Here is a 25,262-nt window from a genome sequence, read left to right on the forward strand (position 1 = left end):
TGCAACCTCTGCCTCCCAGGTTCAAGCAATTCTCCTGCCTCAGCCACCCAAGTAGCTGGGATTACAGGCATGTGCCACCATGCCTGGGTAATTTTTCTATTTTTTTTTTTTTTTTTTTTTTTTTAGTAGAGACAGGGTTTTACCATGTTGTCCAGGCTGCTCTAGAACTCTTGACCTAAAGTGATCCCCCTGGCCTCGGCCCCTTTTTTTCTTTTTTTTCATGGTCAGTTCAGGAGAGTTTTAGCTTCATTATAGGCTACAGAACCAACTTTCGGCTTCATCTATCCTTTCTAATATTTACTGTTTCCTATTTCTCTAATCCTAGCTGTTTATTTCTTCCCTTTACTTTCCCTGGGCTTATTTTGCTAGAGTGGAATGTAGAGGGATGAGTATTCCAGGAAGGCACAAAAATTGTGCTAAGTCTTGGAGCTAGGGATGAGTGGGGAAGGGACATGTTCAACCATTCTAAGCCATTCCCTCCCCAACTCCCAGCTCCCAGGTATGTGCCCCTCGCAGGAAGAGCCCAGGAATGGGCCAAACACCTCACGTCTTTGCTCTGAGGACCACCCCAACCCTCCCATCAACAGCTCCAGAAACCCAATGGTCCTTCCTGGAAACAGGGGGCTCGCATCAGTCAGAGGTGTTTGAACCATGTCCCTCTGGGCCTGAGGGGCAGATGGGGTCATATTATGGAATGTAAGGAGCCCCTGTCATCAGAACGTGACTTAATCTGTTTCAGATATTAGACTTCCACATAAAAGTTGACTTGGAAAAAGACTTCTGCAGCTAAACGAAAGTTTGAAACTACCTTGGTGATAAAATATAAGCAGACTAGCTTTCTCTTCTAGCTTTCCTACTCATTTCCCAGAAGACTTTGGTCAAGTTATTTAATCTCTCTGCATCCATTTCCTCATCTATGAAATGGGCATGATCATAATGGTACGTACCTCCTCAAACTAAATATATAACATGAACAGAGTCCTTAGCATAGCACTCTTTTCTCTACAGGAGTTAATTTTCATTGTTTTTCTTTTTTCTGCTAGAGAAAGTAAGCAGAAAACAGCTCCTTGGATGGCTTCCCATGGTGAGTGGCTGGGGCACATCTGTGTCCCTTTTTCCTCTCTGGCTCCTTGTGGCCTGGACAGCCAGAAGGAAGCCATGCCATGCTGCTTCAGCCCTCAGCTTCCCTCTTGCATTTCCTAAAAAAGTTTTTGGTGCCCAGCTCCAGCTCAGCAGATTCAGGATCCCCCTTCATCATGACTTGGTCAACACCCTACCCAGGCCAAGGTCCTCTGAGAGCTCCAAGCCTCCCCACTCCCTATAAAAGGCAGGCAGAACAGCCAGAGGAGCAGAGAGGCAAAGAAACATTGTGAAATCTCCAACTCTTACCCTTCAACATGAAAGTCTCTGCAGCGCTTCTGTGCCTGCTGCTTATAACAGCAGCTTTCAATCCCCAGGGACTTGCTCAGCCAGGTAAGTCACCATCACCTCCCCTCTCCCTCTCTTTCCCTCTGTTTCTCTCTTCAAGGAAGACCTAAGCCCAAGTGCTCCCACTTTTTTTTTTTAGATCGAGTCTCATTCTGTTGCCCAGGCTGGAGTGCATGGGTGAGATCTTGGCTCACTGCAACCTTCGCCTCCCAGGTTCAAGCGATTCTCTTGCCTCAGCCTTCTGAGTAGCTGGGATTACAGGCACCCGCTACCATGTGCAGCTAATTTTTGTATTTTTAGTAGAGAAGGGGTTTCATTATGTGGGCCAGGCTGGTCTCAAACTCTTACCTCAAGTGATCCTCCCGTCTCGGCCTCCCAAAGTGCTGGGATTACAGGCGTGCGCAGCCATGTCCAGCCAAGTGCCCCACTTCTAAGCCCACCAGAATAGTAAGGCTCCTCAGAGGTTCACTTTAACATCTAATTTTAAAGATAGAAAGCTGAAGCCCATGTTGGAGACAGAAGGGACATACCCGCCCACCTCCAGGTTATCCCAGAGCAAGAATGAAACCTAAGCTTCTGACTCCAAATTTAGGGCCTTTTCTTAGACCTCATCTGATTTTCCCAAACTCTGCACTCTGGGACCACACCCAGTACCTTTCCCACTGGTCTTGCCCGTGGCCTCCCCCTAGATGGCAGTGACATGTCCTCACCATGCAGCCGAGCCTTTGAGATCCTGAGGCCCATGTCACAGGTCCCACCTCACCTCGGGGTCTAGGGCGGGAGCGCTGGGCTTGGAGGTAGGTAAGATCTACTTCTTCCTCTTTGCTTTGCATCCCATACAGATGCTCCCTGCTGTATTCAAGCTGAGAAAAGCCTAAAATATTCTCAAAGCTTTTTATTTGTAACTATTTCTAGATGCACTCAACGTCCCATCCACTTGCTGCTTCACATTTAGCAGTAAGAAGATCTCCTTGCAGAGGTTGAAGAGCTATCGGATCACCACCAGCCGGTGTCCCCAGAAGGCTGTCATGTGGGTAGAAAAGTCCCTGCTCACCTGGCTCCTCCCCAACCCCACATTCCCCAGTCCAAAATTCTGCCCCAGGAGACAGACATCAGACTGACCTGGGATCTTACTCAGGATAAGATCTAACCAGACTATGTGATGCAAATCCTCCTATTTTGGCTGCACAACAGGCCCGAAGACGGCCTATAATTTCCCATGCCCTGCTTGCTGGATGGGCACCAGGCCACACCCTTTAGCAGATGCCAAGATCAGTTTCCCAGGGGCAGCAAGAGCACTGGTTGCCTCCAGAGGCCCCTTCTGTCCACACACCTCCTACTTCCTGTCCCATAGGGGTGCCTTTTCACCTGTAGCAGGTGAGTCAGGCAGGTTTAGAGCCCAGTGTGTCATCTCCTAGGTAAACCCTCAAAAGGTTCCATCTAACTGCGCCAGCTTTCCTTCCTCCACAGCTTCAGAACCAAACTGGGCAAGGAGATGTGTGCTGATCCAAAGGAGAAGTGGGTCCAGAATTGTATGAAGCACCTGGGCCAGAAAGCTCACACGCTGAAGACTTGAACTCTGCTACCCCCACTGAAATCAAGCGGGAGTATGTGAAATGACTTTTCCATTCTCCTCCGGTCTCCTCTTCTATACTTTGGAATATTTCTACCATAATTTTCAAATCGGATGCATTCTGTTTTGTGATTCAAAATGTACTATGTGTTAAGTAATATTGGCTATTATATGACTTGTTGCTGGTTTGGAGTTTATTTGAGTATTAGTGATCTTTTTTAAAGCAAGGCGTTGAGCAAGTTGGTTGCTGTCTGTAAGCCCCCTTCCCTTCCACTGTGAGCTGCTAGCAGTGGGTTTCTCTTTGGCTCCCAGAGGTTGAGAGCGTGCCTGTGGGAGTCATGGACATGAAGGGATGCTGCAATGTAGGGAGGCGATGCATCCTCCCAATGTAGGGAGGTGAATGTGAGGCGTTGCTAAATATGTTATTGTGGAAAGATGAATGCAATGGTAGGACTGCTGACATTTTACAGAAAATACACTTTATTTAAAATCTCTTACACAGTGGTGTTTTCTTCAGGAGTGACTTCCAACCAGTAGGAGCTCTAGGAGGTGTGGGTGGATGGCAGAGCATGCCAGTGGATGGCGGATGTACAGAGGCCCTGGCCGTGAGGCTAGCCTGGCTCATCTGAGTTTCAGGGAGGGCCTGCCTCACCAGCCCAGGCTGTTCTGGAACAATGGCTCCAGTCCTCAGCATGGGTGCTCCTGGCTCGCAACTCATCAGTTTCATATTCAGTTCATTTCTTTCTTTAAAATCATACTCCTGCCAAAAGTAAACCCCTCCCTCCCCCTCTAGTCTCCCACCCCAATCTATGCCTCCCCATTCGAAGCAGCAAGTGATTCAGACTTCATGTGCACCTGACACCCAGAGGGAAACCAGATGACCAAGTCCTAGTGAGCCTCAGGCTTGGTAGGGAAGAGGGCACTTGGGCCGAACAGACCTTAGAGGATGGGAAAGTGTGGTCATAGCAAAGATTCTTTTAGGGGAGGTCCAAGAGGGCAATGTGGGGAGAGGGCCTGGGAGGAATATCCCCAAACGGTCAGATTTGGGTTTCCAGAGTGTAAAAGTTGGAGACATGTAGAAAGGAAAGTTGAGGGCAGGTTCTAGAGGAATTAGAATATCAGGGTGGGGAATTTAGACTCAGTTCCAAAGGCAGGAGGAAGGTATGAAGGTTTTTGAGTTATCCAGAGGGAAGAATGGATGCCAGGAAGAGTAGCTTTTGGCTGTGGATAAGATGGAGTTGAGAAAGGAGGGCTGAAAACAGCCTACTGCAATAGTCCAAGCAAGAGAAAATAGGGGCTGAAGGGCAGTCATGGGGGTGGAAGAGGGGAGGCAGATAAAGAAGACGGCCAGATGTGTGATGGGGGGCAGTCGTAAGGGCTGAGGAAGGGCAGTCATGGGGGTGGAGGGGAGGAAACAGATTAAGAAGACTGGGCCAGATGTGTGACGTGTTGAATGGGGAATGAGGGAAACACAGCATGAGACCTTTGTCCTCTAAAAGTGACCTTTAAAGGTAAAGGTGTGCCAACCCCAAGACCTAGAAATACTTCCTTCCTTGGCTATTCTTCCTTGAATCACACGTTGTACAAATTGGAGCTTGTGAATGTCCCTTTTAAGGCATCGGGCCTCCTCTTCCTATATGTCCACCGAGGGTTCTCCTGCTCTTCCCAAGACAGCCCCACTCCTCCAGATAAGCTGGGTGGGCATTTCAATCAGACTCGGAACCCACCCATGCCTGGACACCCACCGAGATCTTCCTCAAGGAGAGATGGGCACTGCTGACAATAGCAGGGCCTGTCCCCCAGATCTGGTACCACGCTGCGTCAGGCAGTACACTTGGCAATTTGGGACACCTGGAGGAATTATCCTGGGAGGCAACGGCCCTGGGCTCTAACACCAGATCTGCCCCTGAATTGCCGCATCTCTCTTTAGCACTCAGTCACCTCATCTGTAAAGTGGGTTTAGCAACATTTTACAGGCAGACAACCTCACATGATCCCCTCCAGCTAGGGCAGCTGTGATTTGGTGATAACATCACCCCCCGAGGCCGCTGGGCAGAGAAATGTTTCTGTGTCTATCTGGGACCTTACCTGTTGTGTTGAACTCATGTGTTGGTGCGTGTGTGTGTGTGTGCGCGCCTGTGTGTGTGTGTGGGTGGGTGTGTGTGTGTATTTTTCTCTTCTTAGGGAGAAGTGCCTTACTTGTCGTGTTGGACTCGTGTGTTGGTGCATGTGTGTGTGTGTGTGCCTGTGTGTGTGTGTATGTGTATGTGTGTATTTTTCTCTTCTTACGGAGAAGGGTCTTGCACCCAAATGTGGACCCAGCTGTGAACCCCAACTTTCTGTTCCACTGTACCCCTCTTGGCAGCCAAATCTAGAGGCAGAGAATCTGCACCACCACCCCGAGTCAAAGCTTACCCCCCAGGACAAAGGCAGTCACTGAGAGGTACTGAGTCACTTATTAGCTCAGTTCCTCTGGCACCAGGTACAACATGTCTCCCTCCTCCTGCCCCATCCTTCTGCCCCTGGCTTCCACCTCTCAACGCCAATCAAGTTTTCACTCTGAAATCCAAGAGACACAGAGGGCTGGGGGTTGATCATTCTATAATTTAAATGTAGAAAGTGCAACAACATAGCTTATCAAGACCAAGCAGATCCTCTGTGACCCAGCAAAAGCAGGGCAGAAGGAATGGTATAGGACTGGGGGTTTCCGGGACAGGTGAAGCTACGTGGTTTCCAGAGCCCATAATGGAAAGAAATCTGCTCATTTTCTTTTTGGCAGGCAGTGGCTCAGCTTTTTAATGTGATTCTGAACCCATCTAGCCTTGTTCAAGGCGCAGGCCTCGTTGCCTCTCTTCAGCTTGAATCTGTGAACAGAGAATAAGAGAGAAGACTGAACCACCCAAGCCACCACTGGGTGAGCACCACACAAGCCCCATCTCCTCCGGCTGCCAGGTCCCCTAAGCTGCTCTTGCTGGGCCTTGGGCTCCCCTCTGTAAATGAAGTTGCTGTACAGGATGTGTGGTTTGCACGGTGGGGAACAGCCAAAGCACCAGGAGCTTATGAACTGAGCTTCCTGGACCCCTCTCCTGGTTTCAATTTGGTGTATCAGGGTGGGGCTGAAGAGCCTGAAAACATTCTGACGATGAGAAATTCGCATCCTAGAATAGCTCTCTGCTCCAACTTTAATGTTTCTGTGTCCATCTGGGGCCTTACTTGTTGCGTTGGACTCGTGTGTTGGTGCGTGTGTGTGTGTGTGCCTGTGTGTGTGTGTGTGTGTATTTTTCTCTTCTGATCTGTCTACCTCCTAAACTGGACTATTGTCCAATCTATAGACCAACTCTGTCTCTTACTATCTAGTTGATCTTAGACAAATATCTCTACCTTCCTGAACCTCACTTTTCATGATAACAAAAATATGTACCCCAAGAGGATCGACAGAGAGAATATACACAAAAAAGCCTTAAAATACTGACTGGTATGTGAAAGCTACCCCAGTTAAGTTTGTAAAGACCCTGTGATGCAGCTATGTTTATGCCCCTTCACGGATAAGGAATACAGAAGGATACGCAGATAATTAGGTACAAAGGAGTTACCTGTCCACGGTCACCCAAGACTATGGGTTCCAAATCTAGAGACAGGAACTAATCCTGGTTCCCTTGCTCTTTCCAGTGCACAATAACCCCTTGTGCTTTTGTTAAACAATTCCTTCCTCTTAGCGCATAATGCTGGGATGTAATACTTGGCACCTTGGAGTTTCAGGAAACACAAGTCACTGCAGGAGCACAGATGCGTCCTTCCTCACACTTGCTAGGAAGCTCCGTGCTCCCTCTAGCGCCCAAGCGCGGTTTGCACCCAGATGCTGGCAACTCTGGGTTTAGAAACCTTATTCTGGTAAAATACTGTCATCTAGTGTCTACTCTTCTAATTCCAGGCTGGCGGGGTTCTGTTCTCTAGGGAGAGATTGAGCAGGTGATCACTTACATTAAGCCCTCATTGGAGCAGCTGGAGCTGGTATTTCTGTAACACTGGATTGCCCGCAGGGAAATCTCTTTCTCCACAAATAAGAAGCAACATCTGGAGAAGGGTACCTGCACTGGAAGAGGAGCACAAACGATGGTTTGCATCCATTTCTCAAACTCTCACCTGTAGCACAATTTTTAAAAAACAAGCAAAAAAACACCTCCCAGGACAAGCCCTGGTTTGGGGACCACATCCGGAGGGTGCCGGCATGGCTCTGTCTCATCAGCCACCTCATTCTGGGGCTAGGTAAAGAGTCAGAAGATTGGGGTTCAGATCAGAACTCCCCGCACCCCAGCTGAATGGCCTTGAGGAAGATGTGCCTTCACCGCAGCCCTAGACTTCCCATCTGTAAAATAAGACTTTTTGGAGCCTGGTTTCTAAAGGCTCATCCAGTTTTGGTATTTCACCGCACATGCATGGTTCTACCCCAGTACTCATGTCCAAGGGTCCTGGGCCCCACACCCCGGGGACCTGGTCAGTCTGATGCAGGACACGGTGGTCCACAGTTCACAGACCTGATCTGGGGAAGATTAGGAATTGTTTGAGGACTCCAAGTTGATGAGATGACAAGGGAAGAGCTCCCAGGAACTAGCTAGCTGCCCTACTCAATCTCTTGAATCCCCTCCTGCCCTGGTCCTCGGCTCTTTCCCAGCCCCCAACCCCCACTCTGTTCATTTGTGCATTCTCCTTCCACACCACACCCCACAAGAGACCTGCATTCCAACCCCAGCTTCTTCCTCCTAGTTTTTCTGTTTGCAACCCCTTTCATGCCTCTTACTAGGTTGCTACTCTCCAGACAGCCTTGGAGAGCGGACATAATCAACTCCATTTCACTGACAGAGAAAGCAGAGTTTGAGAGCTAAAGTGACTTGCCCAAGAGTAGCCAACTGTTAGAGCCCAGTCTTGCCTTCAGACTCTGCTTCGTGTCTGTCACACTGTGGAAGCTACACCCAGGCCCTCCCCTGGACCTCGGGCCTCCCCGCTTTACCCAAGTAACCTCACAGGTTCCCTCCCTTGGGTCTGGATGAAGCAGAGCCTCCTTGTACTGAAGCTGGCAGTTCAGTTCTCTGTGTTTGCCCCAACTCATGGTTCTCCTACTGGCTCTCACCCCCAGCCCGTCCAAGTTCACCTTTCCTCCTCTTTAGCTAGGAAGAGGGGAGACTGAGTTGGTGAGTTCAAGGAGGCCTGCTCCAACCCCAGAGTGGCTGACCATGTTTCTGCCCTCCCTAGAGAGACACAAAGTGATGCCTGCCACACTCACTGCTCTTGCTGTCCACGTCTTGTGGCCACATCCCAGCTAGCAGCAAGCACACCAGGGCTGTGGTGATGATCTGCATGTCTTCTGGTCTGGCTCTGGCCTTCCTGGAGCAGCTTTGATGAGCCTGGTGAAGCTAAGAGCTCACCACTGTGCCATCCTGAGATGCCGAGGGCTTTTATTTGAAAAAATAACTCCACCCAAAACTCCAGGCCATGGTGGGAGCCACAAGTGGGAAGCCATAGGGACAGGGAACAGTTGCTCACACCCAGTGACCATGTGGTAAACTCCTTTCCCCACCTCTCCTGGGTGTTATTTGTGGTCATGGATTGATAGGTTGCATTGGGAACTTCCCCAAGTGTGGGAGCAGATAAGAATCTTGAAAAAGTGCGTGGGAACTGCCCTGGTTGAGTGGGAAGCAAAGAAAAGTAAGTGAGAGGAAGTGGCCTGTGTGTGGCTTATCCAACCCTACGTCATTCCATCCAGGCATGTACTACTGCTTCAGGGTAGAAGAGTTGGGACCTGAGCAGAGATACACCTGCATTTGAATCCCAGTTCTGCAGAGGAGGGATTACATAAACTTACCAAAATGCATATTCACACAAAATGCAAATAGCAATGCATGTCTCAAGGATGTGCGATAAGAATTAAATAACATTCTCTATGTCAAGTGACTGGCCTAGATATTGGCCATTTCTCTTTTTTTCTGTTTTTTTTTTTTTTTCAATCCTCAACACTTTTCAACAGCTTATTCTGTTCTAAGTCCTTGGTTAGCCCCAGGGAAGGCGGTTATCAATGAGGAGCACTGCCTGACCTCGAGCCACTTCTCTTCTACTCACAGATAAACACGTGAAAGGCACCCAGTGTAAGCACAGAGATAGATGCGTTATATCGGGGTTACAGAGAGGACTGAGAGTTGCTCACCAGCATCTGAGAGTCCTGCCAGGGAAATTTTCCCTTTTTGTTTTTTTTCTAGAGTCCCACTCTGTTGCCCAGGCTGGAGTGCAGTGGCTCAAACACACTGCAGCCTCAAAATCCTGGGCTCAAGCGATCCTCCCACCTCAGCCAGGGAATTTTCCCTTTTTTTTTTCTTTCCTAGACTCTCATTCTGTTGCCCAGGCTGGAGTGCAGTGGTGCAAACTCACTGCAGCCTCAAACTCCTGGGCTCAAGCGATCCTCCTGCCTCAGTCTCACAAGTAGGTGGAACTATAGGTGTGCACTACCTCTCCTAGATAATTCTTTTCTTAATTTTGTATTTGCATAGAGATGGAGTCTCATTGTGTTCCCCAGGCTGGTCTTGAACTCCTAGGTTCAAGCAATCCTTCTGCTTCAGCCTCCCAAAGCGCTGGGATTACAGGTGTGAGCCACCACCCCAGCCAGGAGAATGTTCTGTAAGCAACATCTCCTGTGTGCTGATGTGGAGAGGGGAATGCCAAGTAGAGACAGGGTTTTGTATGAGGACAACAAGGCATAAGGGAGCACACTTCATTTCAAATCATCAGGAAAAGCAGAAGTGTAGGGTCCAAGGAGAGTGACAGGAGTGAGAGAGTGGTTGCAGAGAGATGTGGATGTACATTACAGAGAAGACTGGGTCATGAAGATGTATGCAGTGCTTGGAATAAAGAACACATAGTAGGTGCTCAAGAAAAAGTAGCTGAGCCAAATCTAGGCATTGAAATCATGAGGCCTGTGTGCATCATATAGAGTGACAGCTGGACTGATCTACTCTGATTGTGCACTCTTCAGCTCAAAATCCCGCAGTGGCTCCACACTGTCTGTATGCCTCAGTGGATGCCAGCACATTCGGTTAACTGCAATTCCTGATTGCAAATAACTGCCACTTGCTGTACTATCTCTGGGATTTTGCTCCTGCTGTAACCTCCACCTGCAGAGCCCACCTCTCTATCTCCCTCTGTGAACATCCTACCCATTGCAAATGTCATTGTCTCCACAAAGGCACTTCTGTCATATCTAGCAGATAGGATCTCAGCCTCTTGTGGAACCCTCATGGCTGGATCGCCATAAAAAAATTCCTGCAACACTTTCCTTTAGTCCACCTTCCAAACATGGGAATGTCCAAGTTGAAAGGGCTCTTTCAGACTATCTACAACAATGGCTCTTAAAGTTTTCTGGGAGAGCTTTTGCACAAATCTGAATATTTTAGTCCCATTTCAGAATCAGAATCAGAACACATGTGTCTGTACATGTTGGAAAGAAAAAATTTCCAGGTAATTTTCTCAGACACCAGAAGATAAGAATCACATATCTCGTATGATCACTTCATATTATGATGAAACGAGAGGAAAGTAACTTGTCCAAGGTCATGCTGACCTCAGGGACAATGGAACTTGAGCCCTGGTCTTTTCATCTTCATGTGCAACTGCCTCTGAGAATACACTTTTTGCACAGTCCATAACTAACTTCCTCTGCTCAGACCAACCAAATACCATTTATCCTTTCCACTGCTTCCTGCCACCTGAAAAGCGGTTGAAACCACAAACTACTGTTGTCTCTATCCTATTCTCTTTGTCGTTAGAGATGAATAAATACTATGTGCTATTCATCCTACTATGCACTATGCATCCATCTTTTTCTTTCCACTTTTAATTTAAGTTCCGGGGCACATGTGCAGGGTGTACCATTTTCTTTATCCAGTCTATCATTGATGGACATTCGGGTTAATTCCATGTCTTTGCTATTGTGAAGGTTCATGTGCCTGTATCTTTATAATAGAAAGATTTATATTCCTTTGAATATATACCCAGGAGTGGGATTGCTGGGTCGAATGGTCTTTCTACAAGAGATGAATACTTTTTTCTGCCTTTACCATAGGGTGTCAGGAGAGAGAGAAGACACAAGCGGGTGGTCAATCAGCCTAATGTAACTGCAGGTTCTTTAGATGCAGGAAACAGACAGGGGAAAATGTGGCCACCTTGGAAATTCTTTGCTCTTCCCCTCCTCCTGGGGTTGCTGGCCAGCCCAATCAAGAAGGGAAACGGGGCTGCCCTCTCCACCACTCGCTTCCCCTCCCCCCGCCTCACTGTGGCCACAGTCAGACCTGCACAGGCAAAAAGAGAACAGCAAGATTTAGTCATGCTTTTCCTTTCCAGGCTCCCTCAGCACATGGAAGGAACTGGCTGGAGGCTCTTATCACACAGGAGCGTAATGTTTCTCATGGGTGTCTCTTCCACCCCAACATGACTGCCAAGGGCACAGACTTCTCTAGGCTCTAGCACAAAGACTAGGACCAAGTAATAACTCAATTAAATAGTTGTGTAACTGAACAAGCTGGGACAGATGGCATAGGATGGACTGATGTATAAGAGATGCTCTCAGAATAAACACTGAACAAGTTATTCATATGAACACATTTCTTCGTTAGAAATTTGAAAATCAGAACTGCCTGGAGATAGGTTTTCTTAGTCATCTTTTACGAAATAAGTACCAAATAAAAGAGGATAGGTAGAGACCAGATAGAGTTTGGCCCACGCAGCTGCCTCTTAAGACATCTCTTCCAGCAGCGCCCAGTGGAGTCCAAAGGTGTCCAGGAGTGTTCCAGCCCTCTTTCCTCCTCCTGGATGGCCTGAGTGGCCTGGGACTTGGCCCTGCCTGCTCGCCTTGCAGCTACAGTTCAGCCTGATCCTTGCAGATCAGGGCGTAGAAACCAACAAGGGAGAAGTCATTTACCCAGCATCACACAAGCACAGAAATACTGGTCTTGCTTTGTCCAGCTCTGGGGTCAAGTCTTCTGGGTTCCCTCACTTAGGGAGGAAGCAAGCTATAGAGGAAATGCAGGATAGTCAGACACAACTGAGTCAGATCTCAGCTCCACCACTTGACCCTAGGCAAGTAATTTACACTTTCTAAGCCTTTGCTCTCTCATTGTAAGCTCCACAGCTAACTGGACTTGGCACAACTCTCATTGTTTTTAAGATAAACTCCCCAGGCTGAGGCAGGAGAATCGCTTGACCCCTGGAGGCCGAGGTTGCAGTGAGCCAAGATCACACCACTGCACTCCAGCTTGGGCAACAGAATAACAGTCCAGTCTCAATAAAATAAAATAATGAAAATAAATAAACAAACTTCCCAAACCTCAAACACATTTATTTGAGGTTATCCGAAGGATCAAGTGAGATTTAAGAGGAGGGAAGGGAGAGGAAAATAAAAAGTTGGATCATTCAAAATCATCATGGAGCACCTAATATGTACCAGACACGGGGGATACCACAGCGGGACAAGACAAACAATACAGGCCCTGGTATTGGGAATTGTGCTAAGTCGAGGTTAGTGCTTCAAGGAGACAGACAATGTCCTGTGAGCTGCAGAGTGTGCAGAAATGCTCACCACAGGGCCAGACACATAGTAGATGCTCAATGAAACTGTGTCCTTCTTTTCCCCTCCATCCTGGACCACTCTCAGCATCAGCGCATGAATCCAGGCAGTGCCACCCTCTCTCCCACTGGGGCCCATTTCCTGGTCTCTTTCCCTTCTCATCTGGTGCTGCTTGACACTCACACCAAGGCTTGTGTCATTGCCCACCTAAGCAGTGTGTCCTCTTGGGTCTTCAAGTCTGCACCAGACCCCCTACCTCCTGAAAGCACAAGTTCAAATCCACAGCAAGGACCTGAGCACCCAAACACCTCGGGATTCAAAGCCCTTTCTCGTGTTTTCCAGCACCTCCTTACGCTCTGCCCACATTCCCTTTCCCCCTATTTTTCCCCTGACATTTAGCACTTTTTTTTTAAAGGAGCCCTCTCCTATTTACATCTCAGAAACAACATGAAGGAGGCATGGAGAACCCCTCATAGCAACAGAAAAACCAAGGGATGCCCCAAAGGATGTCACAGGCACCCAGCTTTTCAATGTGCTGCTGACTCCGACACCAACATGGTCCACCATGCTCAGGGTGACATGCAACTGTCTTGGTTGGTCTCAGAGGGTCCTGCACAGCACAGTCAGCAGACTTGCAGCAACAGAGTCCCACTTGCTGTTTGCACATACACTGGGATTTACTGCCCCTTCTGCCTGGAGTACTCTTTCCTGCTTTATGTGCCTAACTTCTTGCAGGCTGTCCAACGCGGAGCTCCCCGAGTGAACCCAGCCCACTCCTCACAGCAGGTACCTCACGCTAGTGTAATTTCCTGGTGGTTCACACTCCTTCCTCTCTAGAAGTTTCCAGAGAGCAGGAGTCTCTCTGCCACGGTCAACATTTCATGCTGCAGCGTTTAACACGCCACTGTGTGCAGTAACTATTAGCAGGAGAAGACAGAAGGAGAGATTTTAACATCACTATGGCTGAGCTCATGTCACAGAGGAGAAATGAAGACCCTGGAGGTTAGTAGACAGACAGGAGTTCACACAGGTTGCCTGGATTGGAATCAGGATAACAATCTCTGGCCCAAATCCTATGCTTGGTTATACCACACTGTGTAGTAGAAGACTGCAATTGCCGTTTGTGCTAATGGGCACCATTTGACACAGTGACAGGTTGCAGTTCAACAGTGTATTCATTCATTCATTCATTCATTCATTCATTCATTCAGCAAGCAAGCAAGCATCTTTCAGCTGGGCCTACAAGGATAAAGGCAGGATTTGTCGGGAGGGGAGAAGGAACAGGGGCCAGCATGGTGAGCAGGGGTTACAAGGGTGGGGTCTGAAGCCAGAATGCCCTGGTGCCTAGTCCCAGCTTCCCTGAACACTATTTGCATAACTTCTTTGAGTTACTTAACCACTGAACCTCATCTATAAACAGAGATAATAATAGCATCTGCTTATAGGCTTGTTGTGAAAATTAAATATAAAGTACTTAGAATAGTGCCTGACATATTTCTCTGGGAAAATGGGAACAGTGACATCACTACATGAAAATGTGTAGGCTGCTGTCTTCAGAGCTTGGGGGTGTGTGAGGCTGCATGGCAAGGGGTGGCTAGAAATGAAGGGTGAGGAGGGCTGGGCCCAGTTGTGCAAGATCCTGTTTACTGAGCTTTGTCTTGATCCTGTTGGCAATAGAGGGCCTGAGCTAATCTTTTGCTCAGGACACGGTGGCCCAATTTGTGGTGAGGGCTGAGGGCTGGTGCCAAAGGCTAGAACATATTGAAAGGAGGCAACCAGGTTGGGGAGGCTGGGAAAGAGCTCTGGTGAGAGATGAGGAGGGTCCAGGTTGTGTATGGGAGCATGTGAAAATCAGGGTATGAGCTGGCTCTGCCACCTGCTCTCTGTTGGATTTGGGCAAGTTCCTCTGTCTGAGCCTCAATTTCCTCACCCAAAAAGTGGGAAGGTTGGCCTAATTCAGCAACTCTTGTCCTTGAAATGGGATTCTTATATGGATCATTCGGGAAGCTTTGGTCAAAAAGACACATGCTTGTCTGCTCTAGATCCCCATATTCTAAATGCAGGGCAGACTTTTCCAAATGAAAACGCTTCTCATGTAATCCAATCCTACCATTTCTCTACCCCGTCAAAAGCCCCTAACCTGGATGGCCACTGGGACTCTCTCTAGCCTGGCATTTACTGACTCTCAGGATCTCCAAGCAAGGGCAGACTCCTGCCCACCAGTCACGCTCAAAGCGTCACCCTTGCCCATCCCTGCTGGGACCGGCAGTCGGATCTGGCCTGTTAACAGCAAACAGTCATGTGGAGGGGGCCTGCCCGGGAGGTTACCAGAAATGCCCCTTCCCCTTCTGACGAGGCTCAAAGGCAGTGAAACCTAATGGGACTGAACCTGGCCTTTGAGGTATTTAGGTCCCTCACCCACTCTAAGAACCACACTTGCAATCCTTCCATCTGACACTTAGCAAGCACTTTAAACTTAGAATGTGTTGTGAACTCCGCATTGTGGTTCTTGAGATATTTGATGCTGTATCAAAAATATTCACCTTGCAATGTCTCTGTGAGTATCCAAGGGGTCCCTGGGGTCAGGCATAAGCCATGCACAGCTTGGTGCTCAGGGGTACACTAGATGAACGTGCCCTTCCATCTTCTCCCTCCTGGTCCCCACTCCCATAGAGCAGGAACAGCCCTTAGGAAGACCTGGGGTAGACCAGGTCATATTACTGATGAGTAGCTTGAGGCTGAGAAAGAAAAAGCAAATCGTCATGTTGGGACTTGGTAACAGGGCCCTGGAGACAGTCCTGCCTCTTAATTCCCAGGCCAGGCTCTTTCTCTTGTGATTTGCTGGCCATGTGCTGCTATCTGGAGGGCTCGCTGTGGACAGAGAGAAGGTGAGGATGCTGAAGTTCTGCAGGATTCCCACAGCCCACCTGGAGGCCAGAACACAGTGCCTTTGCAGGGAGTGGTGGGGGGAAAGCCCCTGCATTTTTACCCCACAGAGCAAGGATGCAGTGGCAGGAAGTGGCAGCAATGACTTCAAAATATGCCCACTAAAACCAACAAGGCCACCCATCATTGAGGTGACACACCCACAAACTACGGGAAAGTCCCCCAAGGAGTCCTTCCCTTTCTGGGGTGGCAGGTGGAACCGCCTGGGACATCCCATGGCCCACAGCCCATTTCCCAATGCATCATGAGCCCACATCCCTGGGATTCCAGCTGTCCATGTCTCTCAGGCCTGGCCCACTTCATAAGAAACCCCCGTCACCTGGTCTGGCCTCCTGGGCTCTGGACTGAACTCAACTGACCACAGATCCCGCAGTAAGCTCAAACTGCTCACCCTCAGCAACCGAAGCTGAGCTTCAGGCACACCATCCAGCACCTGCCCTCCTGGCCTTCTCCTCCATCCTCTGAGGGCGTGCTATCCAGACATCTACATTTTAATCCAGGTTGCCACTCACTAGTACCTGGTCAATTCTGCTCATCACCCTAAACTTCTGAGTCATCATCTGTTAAACTGGGTTAACAATGCCTCTGTCTCAGGAATGTCGTAAGGACTAAATATGGAACTACATGCAAAGGTTTCTAGCACAGAGCCTGGCTCAGAGGTCGTGATTTCTCTGTGTTCTGTGTTTCCTCCCTCCCTGCTTGGTTTGCCTGAGGCATCTTTATAGCTGCTCTCAAGAGCTGATTCTAAGTCAGTCAGGTCCTGTTTCTCAGCTGTGGCTGGCGAGCATTGCTTCCTTGGAAGAGCGTGAGTTTCAGGAGCCAAGTTTACAAGGGAGCACCTGAAGTCAGGACTGCTGCCTGCCAGATGTAACTAGACCCTGCAGTCTGTGTCCCACCCACCCTGTGACCCTAGCCAAGACAGGTGACATAGTTTACATGGTTCAGTGCAAAATGAAAATGATGACTCTCTTCTTCAAAAACTAAGAATTTCAAGACAGCACAAGTAAGATGCCATGAAACCAGGCAGGTGTCTATTGCGTTACTCTCTGGAGTCCCCTCTGCCCTGGCTTGCAAGGTGACTTTCCAGAATCCTACTGTTATGGTTTTATTGGCCTGTTAAAGTCCTTGACATAAAGATACATCCTAAACGAGGCAGAAAGATGCATTTCACTTCCCCCTAAAATAGCTCCAAGTGGCACATCAACCCTCAAGTTATACAGCACCCCCAGCTACTCTCCCCTGCTCCCCAGCACAATCAAAGGCCAGAGTTGCTGTCAGATCTAAGGTGGTGCACAAGGGATTGTGGAGAAGGGGCAGATATGAAGAACATGAAGGCATTCATTCTGCTGATCTGGATTCCTTCTCGGCCACTGTTTCCAGCCAGAACTAATCTCAACTAAAGACTCCTCATACCACCCAGATATGGCGTGATTCAGTAACGGGGTGTGTTGGGTGCCCAGCACAGTGTCTTGCATAATAAGTAAGAGCCTCAATTAAAGGAATCTGTCACCAGTGTCCTCTGAAACCTCTTCTAGCCACTTTCAATGAATGGGTCCTCTGATATCCAACTGTGACAAAGCAGGCAGATGGCTCTGAACACCCCACACCCCATCTCCTAGGCCCTCTTGTACATGGCCATAAATAGCACTGGAGAAAGAAAAAGGAAATAGGGACCTGACTTTTGTCCTGGCTCTCCCACCCTTGGCCTCTTTCTACATCAGTGTCCTCATCCATAAGAGGTGGATTTTAGTCTTTTTCTAGCTTAGGTGACCAGAGGTTGTGAGCCTCACAGAAGACAATGAGTGGATGGAAGGGGTGTTTGGCTGAGCAGAAGGTTATCAACACTACTATCCTTCTACCACGACTGCCTGTCACTCACCTTCCTTCCCAGCCAAGCGATTGAAATAATTCATGTCACTCTCTCTCCAGTTTCTCACGTCTCACTTTTTCAACATGTTGCAAACTGGCCTCTGCCCCCTGCTACATCACCAAAACTGCAATGACCCAAGTCACCAGTCAACCGCCTGTTGCAAATCCAAGGCCCCCCCGGCTGTCATCTCGCCTGACCTCTCAGCACCCTTGATCTGTTCACTGTTCCTTCCTGAAACATCCCTCGCCATGGCTTTCATGACCCTCCTGGTTTTCCTTCAACCTGTACAGCTGTTACTCTGAGACTGGTTAGGGGCTTCTCATCCTCTGTCCACTTCTTAATCTTGATGTTCCCCTACACCTCTGTAGCATTAAGATAGTTAATAGCTAATATTTACTAACTGCTTCCTATGTGCTAGGTAGTTCTCCAAGCACTTCACATGTGTTAATGTGTCAAATCTTCTAAAGCCCTGGAAGTAGATGTTATCATTATCCCCCACTTTGCAGATGAGAAAACTGAGGCCCAGAGTTGTCTGAGATTACTTAACTAGTCATCAGGGAGGTGATATTTAAACACAAGCTGTCTGCCTCCAGACCCCGTGTTCTGAACCTGTCCTCCACACTGCCTCTCAGCAGACTTGTCCCTGAATGCTGTGCAAACATTTTAGGTTATCCTGCAAGGTTCCTCCTAATCTGGTCACAACCTGTACCACCTACAACGTCATATACAGAGGATGTCCCCTAGGCTGAATTTCACAGCCTTTCACCTGACACACCCTGCTCTTTGCCTATGCTTCTCCTCTCTCTCTGGGGGAATAAACTTTTCTTTATCAGCTAATGAGCTTCCACTCTTCTGAGAACACCTTGTTCACAATTGCCTCCTCTGTCAGAGGCCTTCTCCACCTCCTCCCAACTCTCCCTCTTCTCTGAGTCACTTTGCTCCTCTCTCTGTGGTTATACATATTGCTTTATATGTAATTCATTCATTCCCATGCCTGCCGTCTTGGCCAGTCTCTGAGCTCCCTGCCTAACACAATGCATGGAGGTAATAAGCATTGGCGAATGCTGAATGAACATGTAAATGAACGAAAGAGCTGGCCCACATCTACACAGCACCTGAGACTTTCACCTGGCCTACTCCATGTTTCAACAAACTGAGCCAAAAACAAAACGCAAAAACCCTAAGTCTTTACACCCACATCTATTCAGGCTATTACATGCACGCAGCGACACATGCGTGCACACATTCCCCCCTGAGCCTTCATTCACTTCCTGGCTTAGCTCTTCCTTAGGCTGCTGTCTCAGCCTTCCGGCCATTCTCCACATCTGCACAGGCTTCCAGGCATCTGAAAATCCTGCCTTTTCTACAATATGTCATCTCAATTCTGCAAGGACTGAGTTTTCCATTCTTCCATAGTATCCAGGGCATTTCATGGGGCCTAACAGTTACAGTCTTACCACAAAGTCGTGTACCATGTCAGACAAGACAGTCTCCAAGCAGAAATCAGTGGCTACCAGTCATAATAATAGTCCTTTGTATGTTCACAGTGACTTGTGGCTTCCTTAGCTCCTTAGACCCATTTGTAACTTTGAGCCTTACAACCAGGTATGGAATAGTAATATAAATCTACCTTATAAATAAGGAAATCAAGGCTCATACAAATTAATCACACACACACACACGCACACACACACCCTTCTACCCAAATGCCCTGGGCAAAGTATTGGGCTGAGTGTTTAATAGGTAGTTAGTGATGGTTCACTGTGTCTTCTCTTTCCCCAATAGGTTTGCAGTCTCCTATTGGAGAACCCATCAGACTCCTCATGATTCTGTTAATATATAGTTTTATCTCCCCAACTACAGCCCTTCAAGCCCAAAGACTGCTTGGCCCACACTGAAGCAGGTCCATGCCAGGTGAACATGGGATGGGTCAAAGCCATGCAATAAGATAGGTGTCTTTCAAAGGCCTGCAAAGGACCATTTCTTTTTAGCATCCACATAAGTATTTCCCAGGGCAACCCTCTGCCAACATCTCCCCTGTGTAAACAAGTAAGCAGGTGAATGCATTCTGGCTTTACTAATTCAGGTACATAAACAGAAAGGCAAGATGAATTTAAGACTATTATTAAGTAAATGTGGTTCCCTTACTTTCAACCGTATATAATTCTTTCTAACAGTATTATTGGGTTGAAGGTACTTAGAAGATATGCTTTAATGGAGGTTTTTATCAGGTTTTGTAATTAGCCGAGCAATTGTGAGCACTTTAAAGTACTTGGAAGCAGATTAAACCCATTAAAGAGAATCAACCACTCAAAAACACAAAAGCAGTATCCATTTACATGCCGGCAATTGCTATGCCAATTAGAAATGCATATACTCAAGCAGCTACTGTAAATCTTACTCCTGATGCGGTATTTGACATCCCTCCTAGCAAGAAACACTCATTCATTAAGTAAACAAATATTTAAAGGATGCCTACTCCGTACTGGGCACTGTTCTATGTCCCGGTAACTGAGACACACAAGACACTTGTTTTTGTAGAGCTGACACCTTGCGAGAAAGGCATCATTTTCATGCAAGCTAATATGTGAACAAGATAATTTCAAATAGGATAAGTTGATGAAGGAAACATAACAAAAGGATATAACTAGAGGAGGGATTACAGAGTTTGCATTTGAACTGAGACCTGAATGACAAGAAGATGTGAAAAATGAAGAGGTGAATATTCCAGGCAGAGAGAATTGCAAACATGAGGCCTCATACATCTTTGCTTATGCTACCCTCTGAATAAGACAAAGATTTAGGTAAAGGCAGTTGACTGGGGAGGTGCAGGGAAAATTAGTAAGGGAGTAGGGGAGCAAAACAGGGAAGAGACGCACTTAGTAAAGACTGTGTTATCAAGCCAGCCCTTTGAGGTTGAAGTCTGAGAGGAAGGCCAGGGACCAACTCATGTAAAGCCTGGTAGGCCATGGTGTATTAGAAAGTCCGTCTTGGCAGGGCATAGTGGCTCATGCCTGTAATTCCAGGCTTTACATGAGAGGCCAAGGCAGGTGGATGGCTTGAGGTCAGGAGTTCAAGACCAGCCTGGCCAACATGGCAAAACTCTGCCTCTACTAAAAATACAAAAATTAGCCAGACATGGTGGCATACGCCTGTAGTCCCAGCTAGTCTGGAGACTGGGGCAGGAGAATCACTTGAACCCAGGAGGCAAAGGTTTCAGTGAGCAGAGATGGCACCGCTACACTCCAACCTGGGCGACAGAGCAAGACTGTCTCCAAAAAAAAAAAAAAAAAAGAAAGTGTTTGTGTATTAGAAAGCCAATTATGAAATGTAGTCAGGGATAGGGATAGGAACTGACTTCTCTTTTTAATAAGACTTCTCTCTCAGCTGTGAGGAGAACAGATTTTCTGAGGACAATAAGAACCAGTCAGGAGGCAATAGCAGGAAGCCAGGCAAGGGAGGGCAAGGGTTCCGGCTAGCCCGGGGTCAGTGCAAAGTGGATGGATCCAAGTATGACATAAAGGTAGAGCAGGACTGACTGGTGGGTTAGATGTGAGGGACCAAGGGAAAGAAGGATGCAGCCTTGGCTCGGGTGTGCCAGTACAGAGATAAGAGGATGACAAGAGAAACAAGTTTCATCTCGCCGGTCTCCAGGATGGGCTCCGCCACTCTCTGACTGCGTACTCAGGCCAGCCACTCTCCCAGACTGGGCTTCAATGTTCTCATTTGGAAAATAAGAGAGTAGAACTAATCAACTTCTTAGGACCCTTTTAATGCTAATATGCTATAATTCTAAAAAAAAAAAAAATCAGTTTTTGAAGTTTTAGTTATTTTTAATATATCCATAAACCCGTGTAAACCACCGTTAAAAATAAAAGCAAGGATCTTAACAATAAGCTACATCCACCATATTTTCCCTCTATACTGCTTTCCCTGACTCCCCCAACCTAAGGAAATCAAGACCCCAAACCTCCTTACTTTCTCTTTTCCATAAATTTGACCAATGTGTGCCGTGTGTTTCTAAAATGTATACATATATATTTTACCTTAGTTATTTTTACTTTATAAAAAGGGTATCACACTGTTTGTTTATCACACTGTTTATAGGGACTTATTTGTTGAATAGTATTTTGTTAATATCTAGGACATCTGTATCATTACTCTGCAGTTCATTTGTTTTAAATACCATATTATATTCCATTGGATAAGCATTCTATTGTTTATCTATTCACTCTCTTTTGATGGGCATTTGAGTCTTTTCCAGAATTTCGTCATTGTAAATAGTTCTGAATATTCTTATACGTGACCATTTTTATATATGCAAGACTTCCATTAGGTGTATATGAAAAGTGGAATTTCTTGGTCGGAATATTCGCTGTCATCAGAAAGTTATATCTGTCAGCCGTAAGTGTTCCCTCTTCTGTGAAATGTCTATTCCTAGTTTTTGCCCTTTTTCTTTTGGGTATTCGTATTTTTCTTATCAATCGCATTGGCCTGCTTCCTGCCTGTAGAATACTATCGCTCAAAATCATTTTATGTCCTCAAAAATCCATCTTTTTAAATCTAGGCTGGCAGCACTTTCAGCAATGTAACTCTCTCAAAAACCCTTTTTGAAATGTCAGTAGCCAAATCCACGACTCATTTTGAGACATGTCTTGCTCTCCCTCTGGATGTAGTTTCAAGTACTTTGACATCATCAGGCTTTAGGAGACCTTTCCATGAGCCATTTTGTCTAACAGAGAGGTTATACATATTGCTTTATATGCCTGCCGTGTTGGCCAGACGTATTCCTATCAGAGGTCTTAACAAAGGCAGTGACAGTTGTGCCCTGGATTTGGTCTTGGTCTTGGTCTCCAGGCTGAGTGTTCAAAGCCAAACCTTTGTTTTGTTTTGTGCCTTAAAGCTATGTCCTATTTTGAGAATATTTTTAAACCACAGAGGTTGGAAGTGAGAGGTTATTGCATCTTTCAACACTGTTAGCCCTAGAATTTCTAGACTTTCTATGTTCCCTTTCAATTCCGCTTGCAAATGAGCCTGCCCTTTGCTGACGTCATTTCTTTCTTGTAGTACCTCATGAAATGCAGCTAGTAAAAACTAACTCACACTAGCCAATTCTGTCTCAAAACCTCTTCTTCCAAAGCTGCAAATTCAGTAGGTTTATTTTCTGCCTTCCAAGTTATCATATGTGACAGTTTTACCAAATGTCTCACTACAGCATTCCATAGGTTGCCATTTCTCTAGCCCCTATAATAATTTCTCTGTTGTCTGCCACCCAGCTCCAAAGTCAAAATTGTACATCTTATCCTTTGGTTAGAGCAATTTTCCTCTTCTGGGTATTAATTTCTGTATTGGCCAGCTTTTGCTGCAGCAACAAGCAACCCCAAAATATTTGTGGCTGATAACAAGAAACGTTTCTCTTTTTGGCTCTCAAGTCTGCAGGCCAACTGACCTTCTTCAAGCTATGGGTGAGGTCAGTCTTTGTCACATGTCTTCCCAATTCCAGGGTCCAGGCTAAAGGAACAGCTCTTGCTCAGGACAGGGCATTCTACTGGAAGAGGGTCCAAGAGAAAGAGGATTCAAAGCTTCTGCTGGGATCTGGCATGTCATATCTGCTAACATTCTATTTGGTCAAGGGAGGTACATGGCCAACCTCAAAGTCAATGTTGTGAATAAATACATTCTAAACCCTTTTAAACGAGAATATAACCTCCTGCAGATTTGAAGGAGCTCTTGATATGTTCTTATATTAATCCTGTTGGTATGTGTATTGCAACATAATCTCCCATTTGTAATTTGCTTTTAAGTTGTCTCCTTAAAAAGTATGTTAATACTTTTATTGAAAAGATATATAAGTTTAACAAATTGTAGTAGCTCCACTATCCTGACAACCATTTTCATTTTTATTGACCTTCTAGTCCCTGTACACATTAAACAAACTCCACCAATACTATCATGAGTAACTCAATGCAATTATCAGTTTCTACACCATGCAATGCTACCCTAAGAACTGCCACAAATTTTAAGTCCAGAACACAAAGAAACAGAAACTTAGCAAGATAATTATTTACAAGTACAGTGTAGAAAACTGAAAAATGTTTCAACAGTTTTAAAAAATGCTTTCTTTCAGGCAGAATCCAGAGACTACAGTAAGCGGGGAACAGCAGACAGTCTCCAGATCTCAGAAGGAGGAACTTAAGCAAAAACGAAACAGAAAAAAAGAAAAAAGAAAAAAGAAAAACTGTTCTTTCGAAACCTTCCAGCCACCTCAAAGTGAGACCCATAAGCAAACAGGTATACTTGAGAAGTCTCTAATTCTCATTAGTTGACTTTCAGTAATCGATGTTGGCCCCATGCAGCTGTTTTAAATCACTAACACAAACATTACTGTCTTTGGTATTCTTGCAGTGTTTTCATTTATGAGAAAACCTGCAGAAGAAACTGCTTGAACCAGAGCAAAGTAGCAAGGAAACAGGTTACTACATAATCAGAAGGCCCTAAGAAAGGTGGCAGCAGGTCATATAATTACCTCCTTGTGGATAAAATCCCTGTCCTCAAACTAGGCAACCTACTACCTGTACTTCTTCCTTAGGAACCAATTTTTTCTTGCTGGTCTACTTCGTAAATGCCCCCTTAAAGTAACCTGTTAAATTAAGCCATCTTTTTTGAGTTTTTTTTTTTTTTTTAATTCAAACCAATTAGAATTGTTTCACAGATGCTTTTAAAAAGTTATTGGCCATATGATGTTTATCAAAACCACAATGCATTTGCTTAAAATCAAACTTCAAATAAGTTAGGAAGGGGCAAAAGTAATTCAATTACATTAGAAGATGCAAAGCAGTAGTCTAGACCTCAGCCCACCATATATTGTTGGAGCATATATTTCATTTATAGCATTTAATCATCAAAAGTCAAACATCAAATCTCATAAAATCTCCAGCCTTTCTTGATCAATTAGAAAAGTAGGTGACACAATGTAAATCCTGCTTGCTACTTATTGACTGGAGCGAATTAACACCCTGCCTGTCCCCTTTAGATGCCATGTGTCTTCTAGTCATAGTCAGCTCCTCCTGGGTCGCTGACGGTATTTCAGCTTTTCAGTTTTTGACCACTGAATTATAGTAAATGGAAGCAAATTCTGATCATGATTTTTGTCAACATTATAAACAAGCTTTTAGAAACCATCACGCTCTCTGCAATGGTACTTTTATGTATTTTTACAAAATGTACCCATTCTCCTTAATTTGATCCACTTACTCTGCCTGACTATTAAGGATGTAGAATGAACACTTATGTAATTAATGAAACATGTAAATTCACTTTTCTCCAGGCCTTAGTTAATTAGTTAGAAAAAGATAAGTTTCCAACTGCAGAGTACTAGTAATACCTACAGTGGAGACACATGTCAGAAAATCACTGTGCATGAAAGAATGACTGTACTCGCTTCACGTTCTGCAGGCGAGTTATGCATGTTGTCAGTTTAACTAAGATTATGCCAAAGAGAATTTCTTGAACATTCTCACTTTTCTTTGGCATATACCGAAAGGCAACAAATGTAGAGTTTTTTTTTTTCCCAATGTTTACCCAATTTGGAACAAAGACCAATTATCAATGTAGGTGCCCTACCATACGTCTGGGAATAAATAAAAAAGCACAAATATGGTCCAGGATACATCACGTTGGTTGGGCCCACCCAAGGGAGAGTCTGATGTTTCCTCTAATGTAAAGTTCCTGTTGTCAATGGCATGCACTAGATATTAACATTCAAGATACATGAAAATATTTGTGAGGTAGTAACCTTTTCCACACCTCCACACTTTGTCCCTTTTCCCTCTTCTCCC

The 25,262-nt window shown here is 46.2% G+C and overlaps 2 protein-coding genes across 2 annotated transcripts; one reads left to right on the forward strand and one right to left on the reverse strand.

Annotated features, from left to right (window-relative positions):
- Positions 1-1,322: 1,322 nt before the first annotated feature.
- Positions 1,323-3,495, forward strand: CCL13 (C-C motif chemokine ligand 13). The gene is made up of 3 exons (XM_025362487.1): positions 1,323-1,473; positions 2,344-2,458; positions 2,899-3,495. Exons 1-3 carry the CDS (start codon positions 1,398-1,400, stop codon positions 3,002-3,004), a joined length of 297 nt encoding a protein of 98 aa, XP_025218272.1. The 5' UTR covers positions 1,323-1,397; the 3' UTR covers positions 3,005-3,495.
- A 2,090-nt stretch (positions 3,496-5,585) lies between these two features.
- Positions 5,586-8,430, reverse strand: CCL1 (C-C motif chemokine ligand 1). Its single transcript, XM_025363308.1, has 3 exons — positions 8,283-8,430; positions 6,983-7,094; positions 5,586-5,865 (listed from the first exon to the last, which is right to left on the reverse strand). Exons 1-3 carry the CDS (start codon positions 8,356-8,358, stop codon positions 5,763-5,765), a joined length of 291 nt encoding a protein of 96 aa, XP_025219093.1. The 5' UTR covers positions 8,359-8,430; the 3' UTR covers positions 5,586-5,762.
- Positions 8,431-25,262: the final 16,832 nt, after the last annotated feature.

The sequence above is a fragment of the Theropithecus gelada genome, chromosome 16 (assembly GCF_003255815.1).
Source record: "Theropithecus gelada isolate Dixy chromosome 16, Tgel_1.0, whole genome shotgun sequence".
NCBI classification, from domain to species: domain Eukaryota; kingdom Metazoa; phylum Chordata; class Mammalia; order Primates; family Cercopithecidae; genus Theropithecus; species Theropithecus gelada.

Bases quoted from the DNA above. Each gene is read 5' to 3' on its own strand.
- CCL13 (XM_025362487.1), top strand. From the start codon at position 1,398: ATGAAAGTCTCTGCAGCGCTTCTGTGCCTGCTGCTTATAACAGCAGCT. The intron at 1,474-2,343 runs GTAAGTCACCAT...AACTATTTCTAG, and splicing joins CCAGGGACTTGCTCAGCCAG to ATGCACTCAACGTCCCATCC. The intron at 2,459-2,898 runs GTGGGTAGAAAA...CTTCCTCCACAG, and splicing joins TGTCCCCAGAAGGCTGTCAT to CTTCAGAACCAAACTGGGCA.
- CCL1 (XM_025363308.1), bottom strand. From the start codon at position 8,358: ATGCAGATCATCACCACAGCCCTGGTGTGCTTGCTGCTAGCTGGGATG. The intron at 7,095-8,282 runs GTGAGTGTGGCA...CTCCTCTTCCAG, and splicing joins AGACGTGGACAGCAAGAGCA to TGCAGGTACCCTTCTCCAGA. The intron at 5,866-6,982 runs GTAAGTGATCAC...CTCTGTTCACAG, and splicing joins TGCTCCAATGAGGGCTTAAT to ATTCAAGCTGAAGAGAGGCA.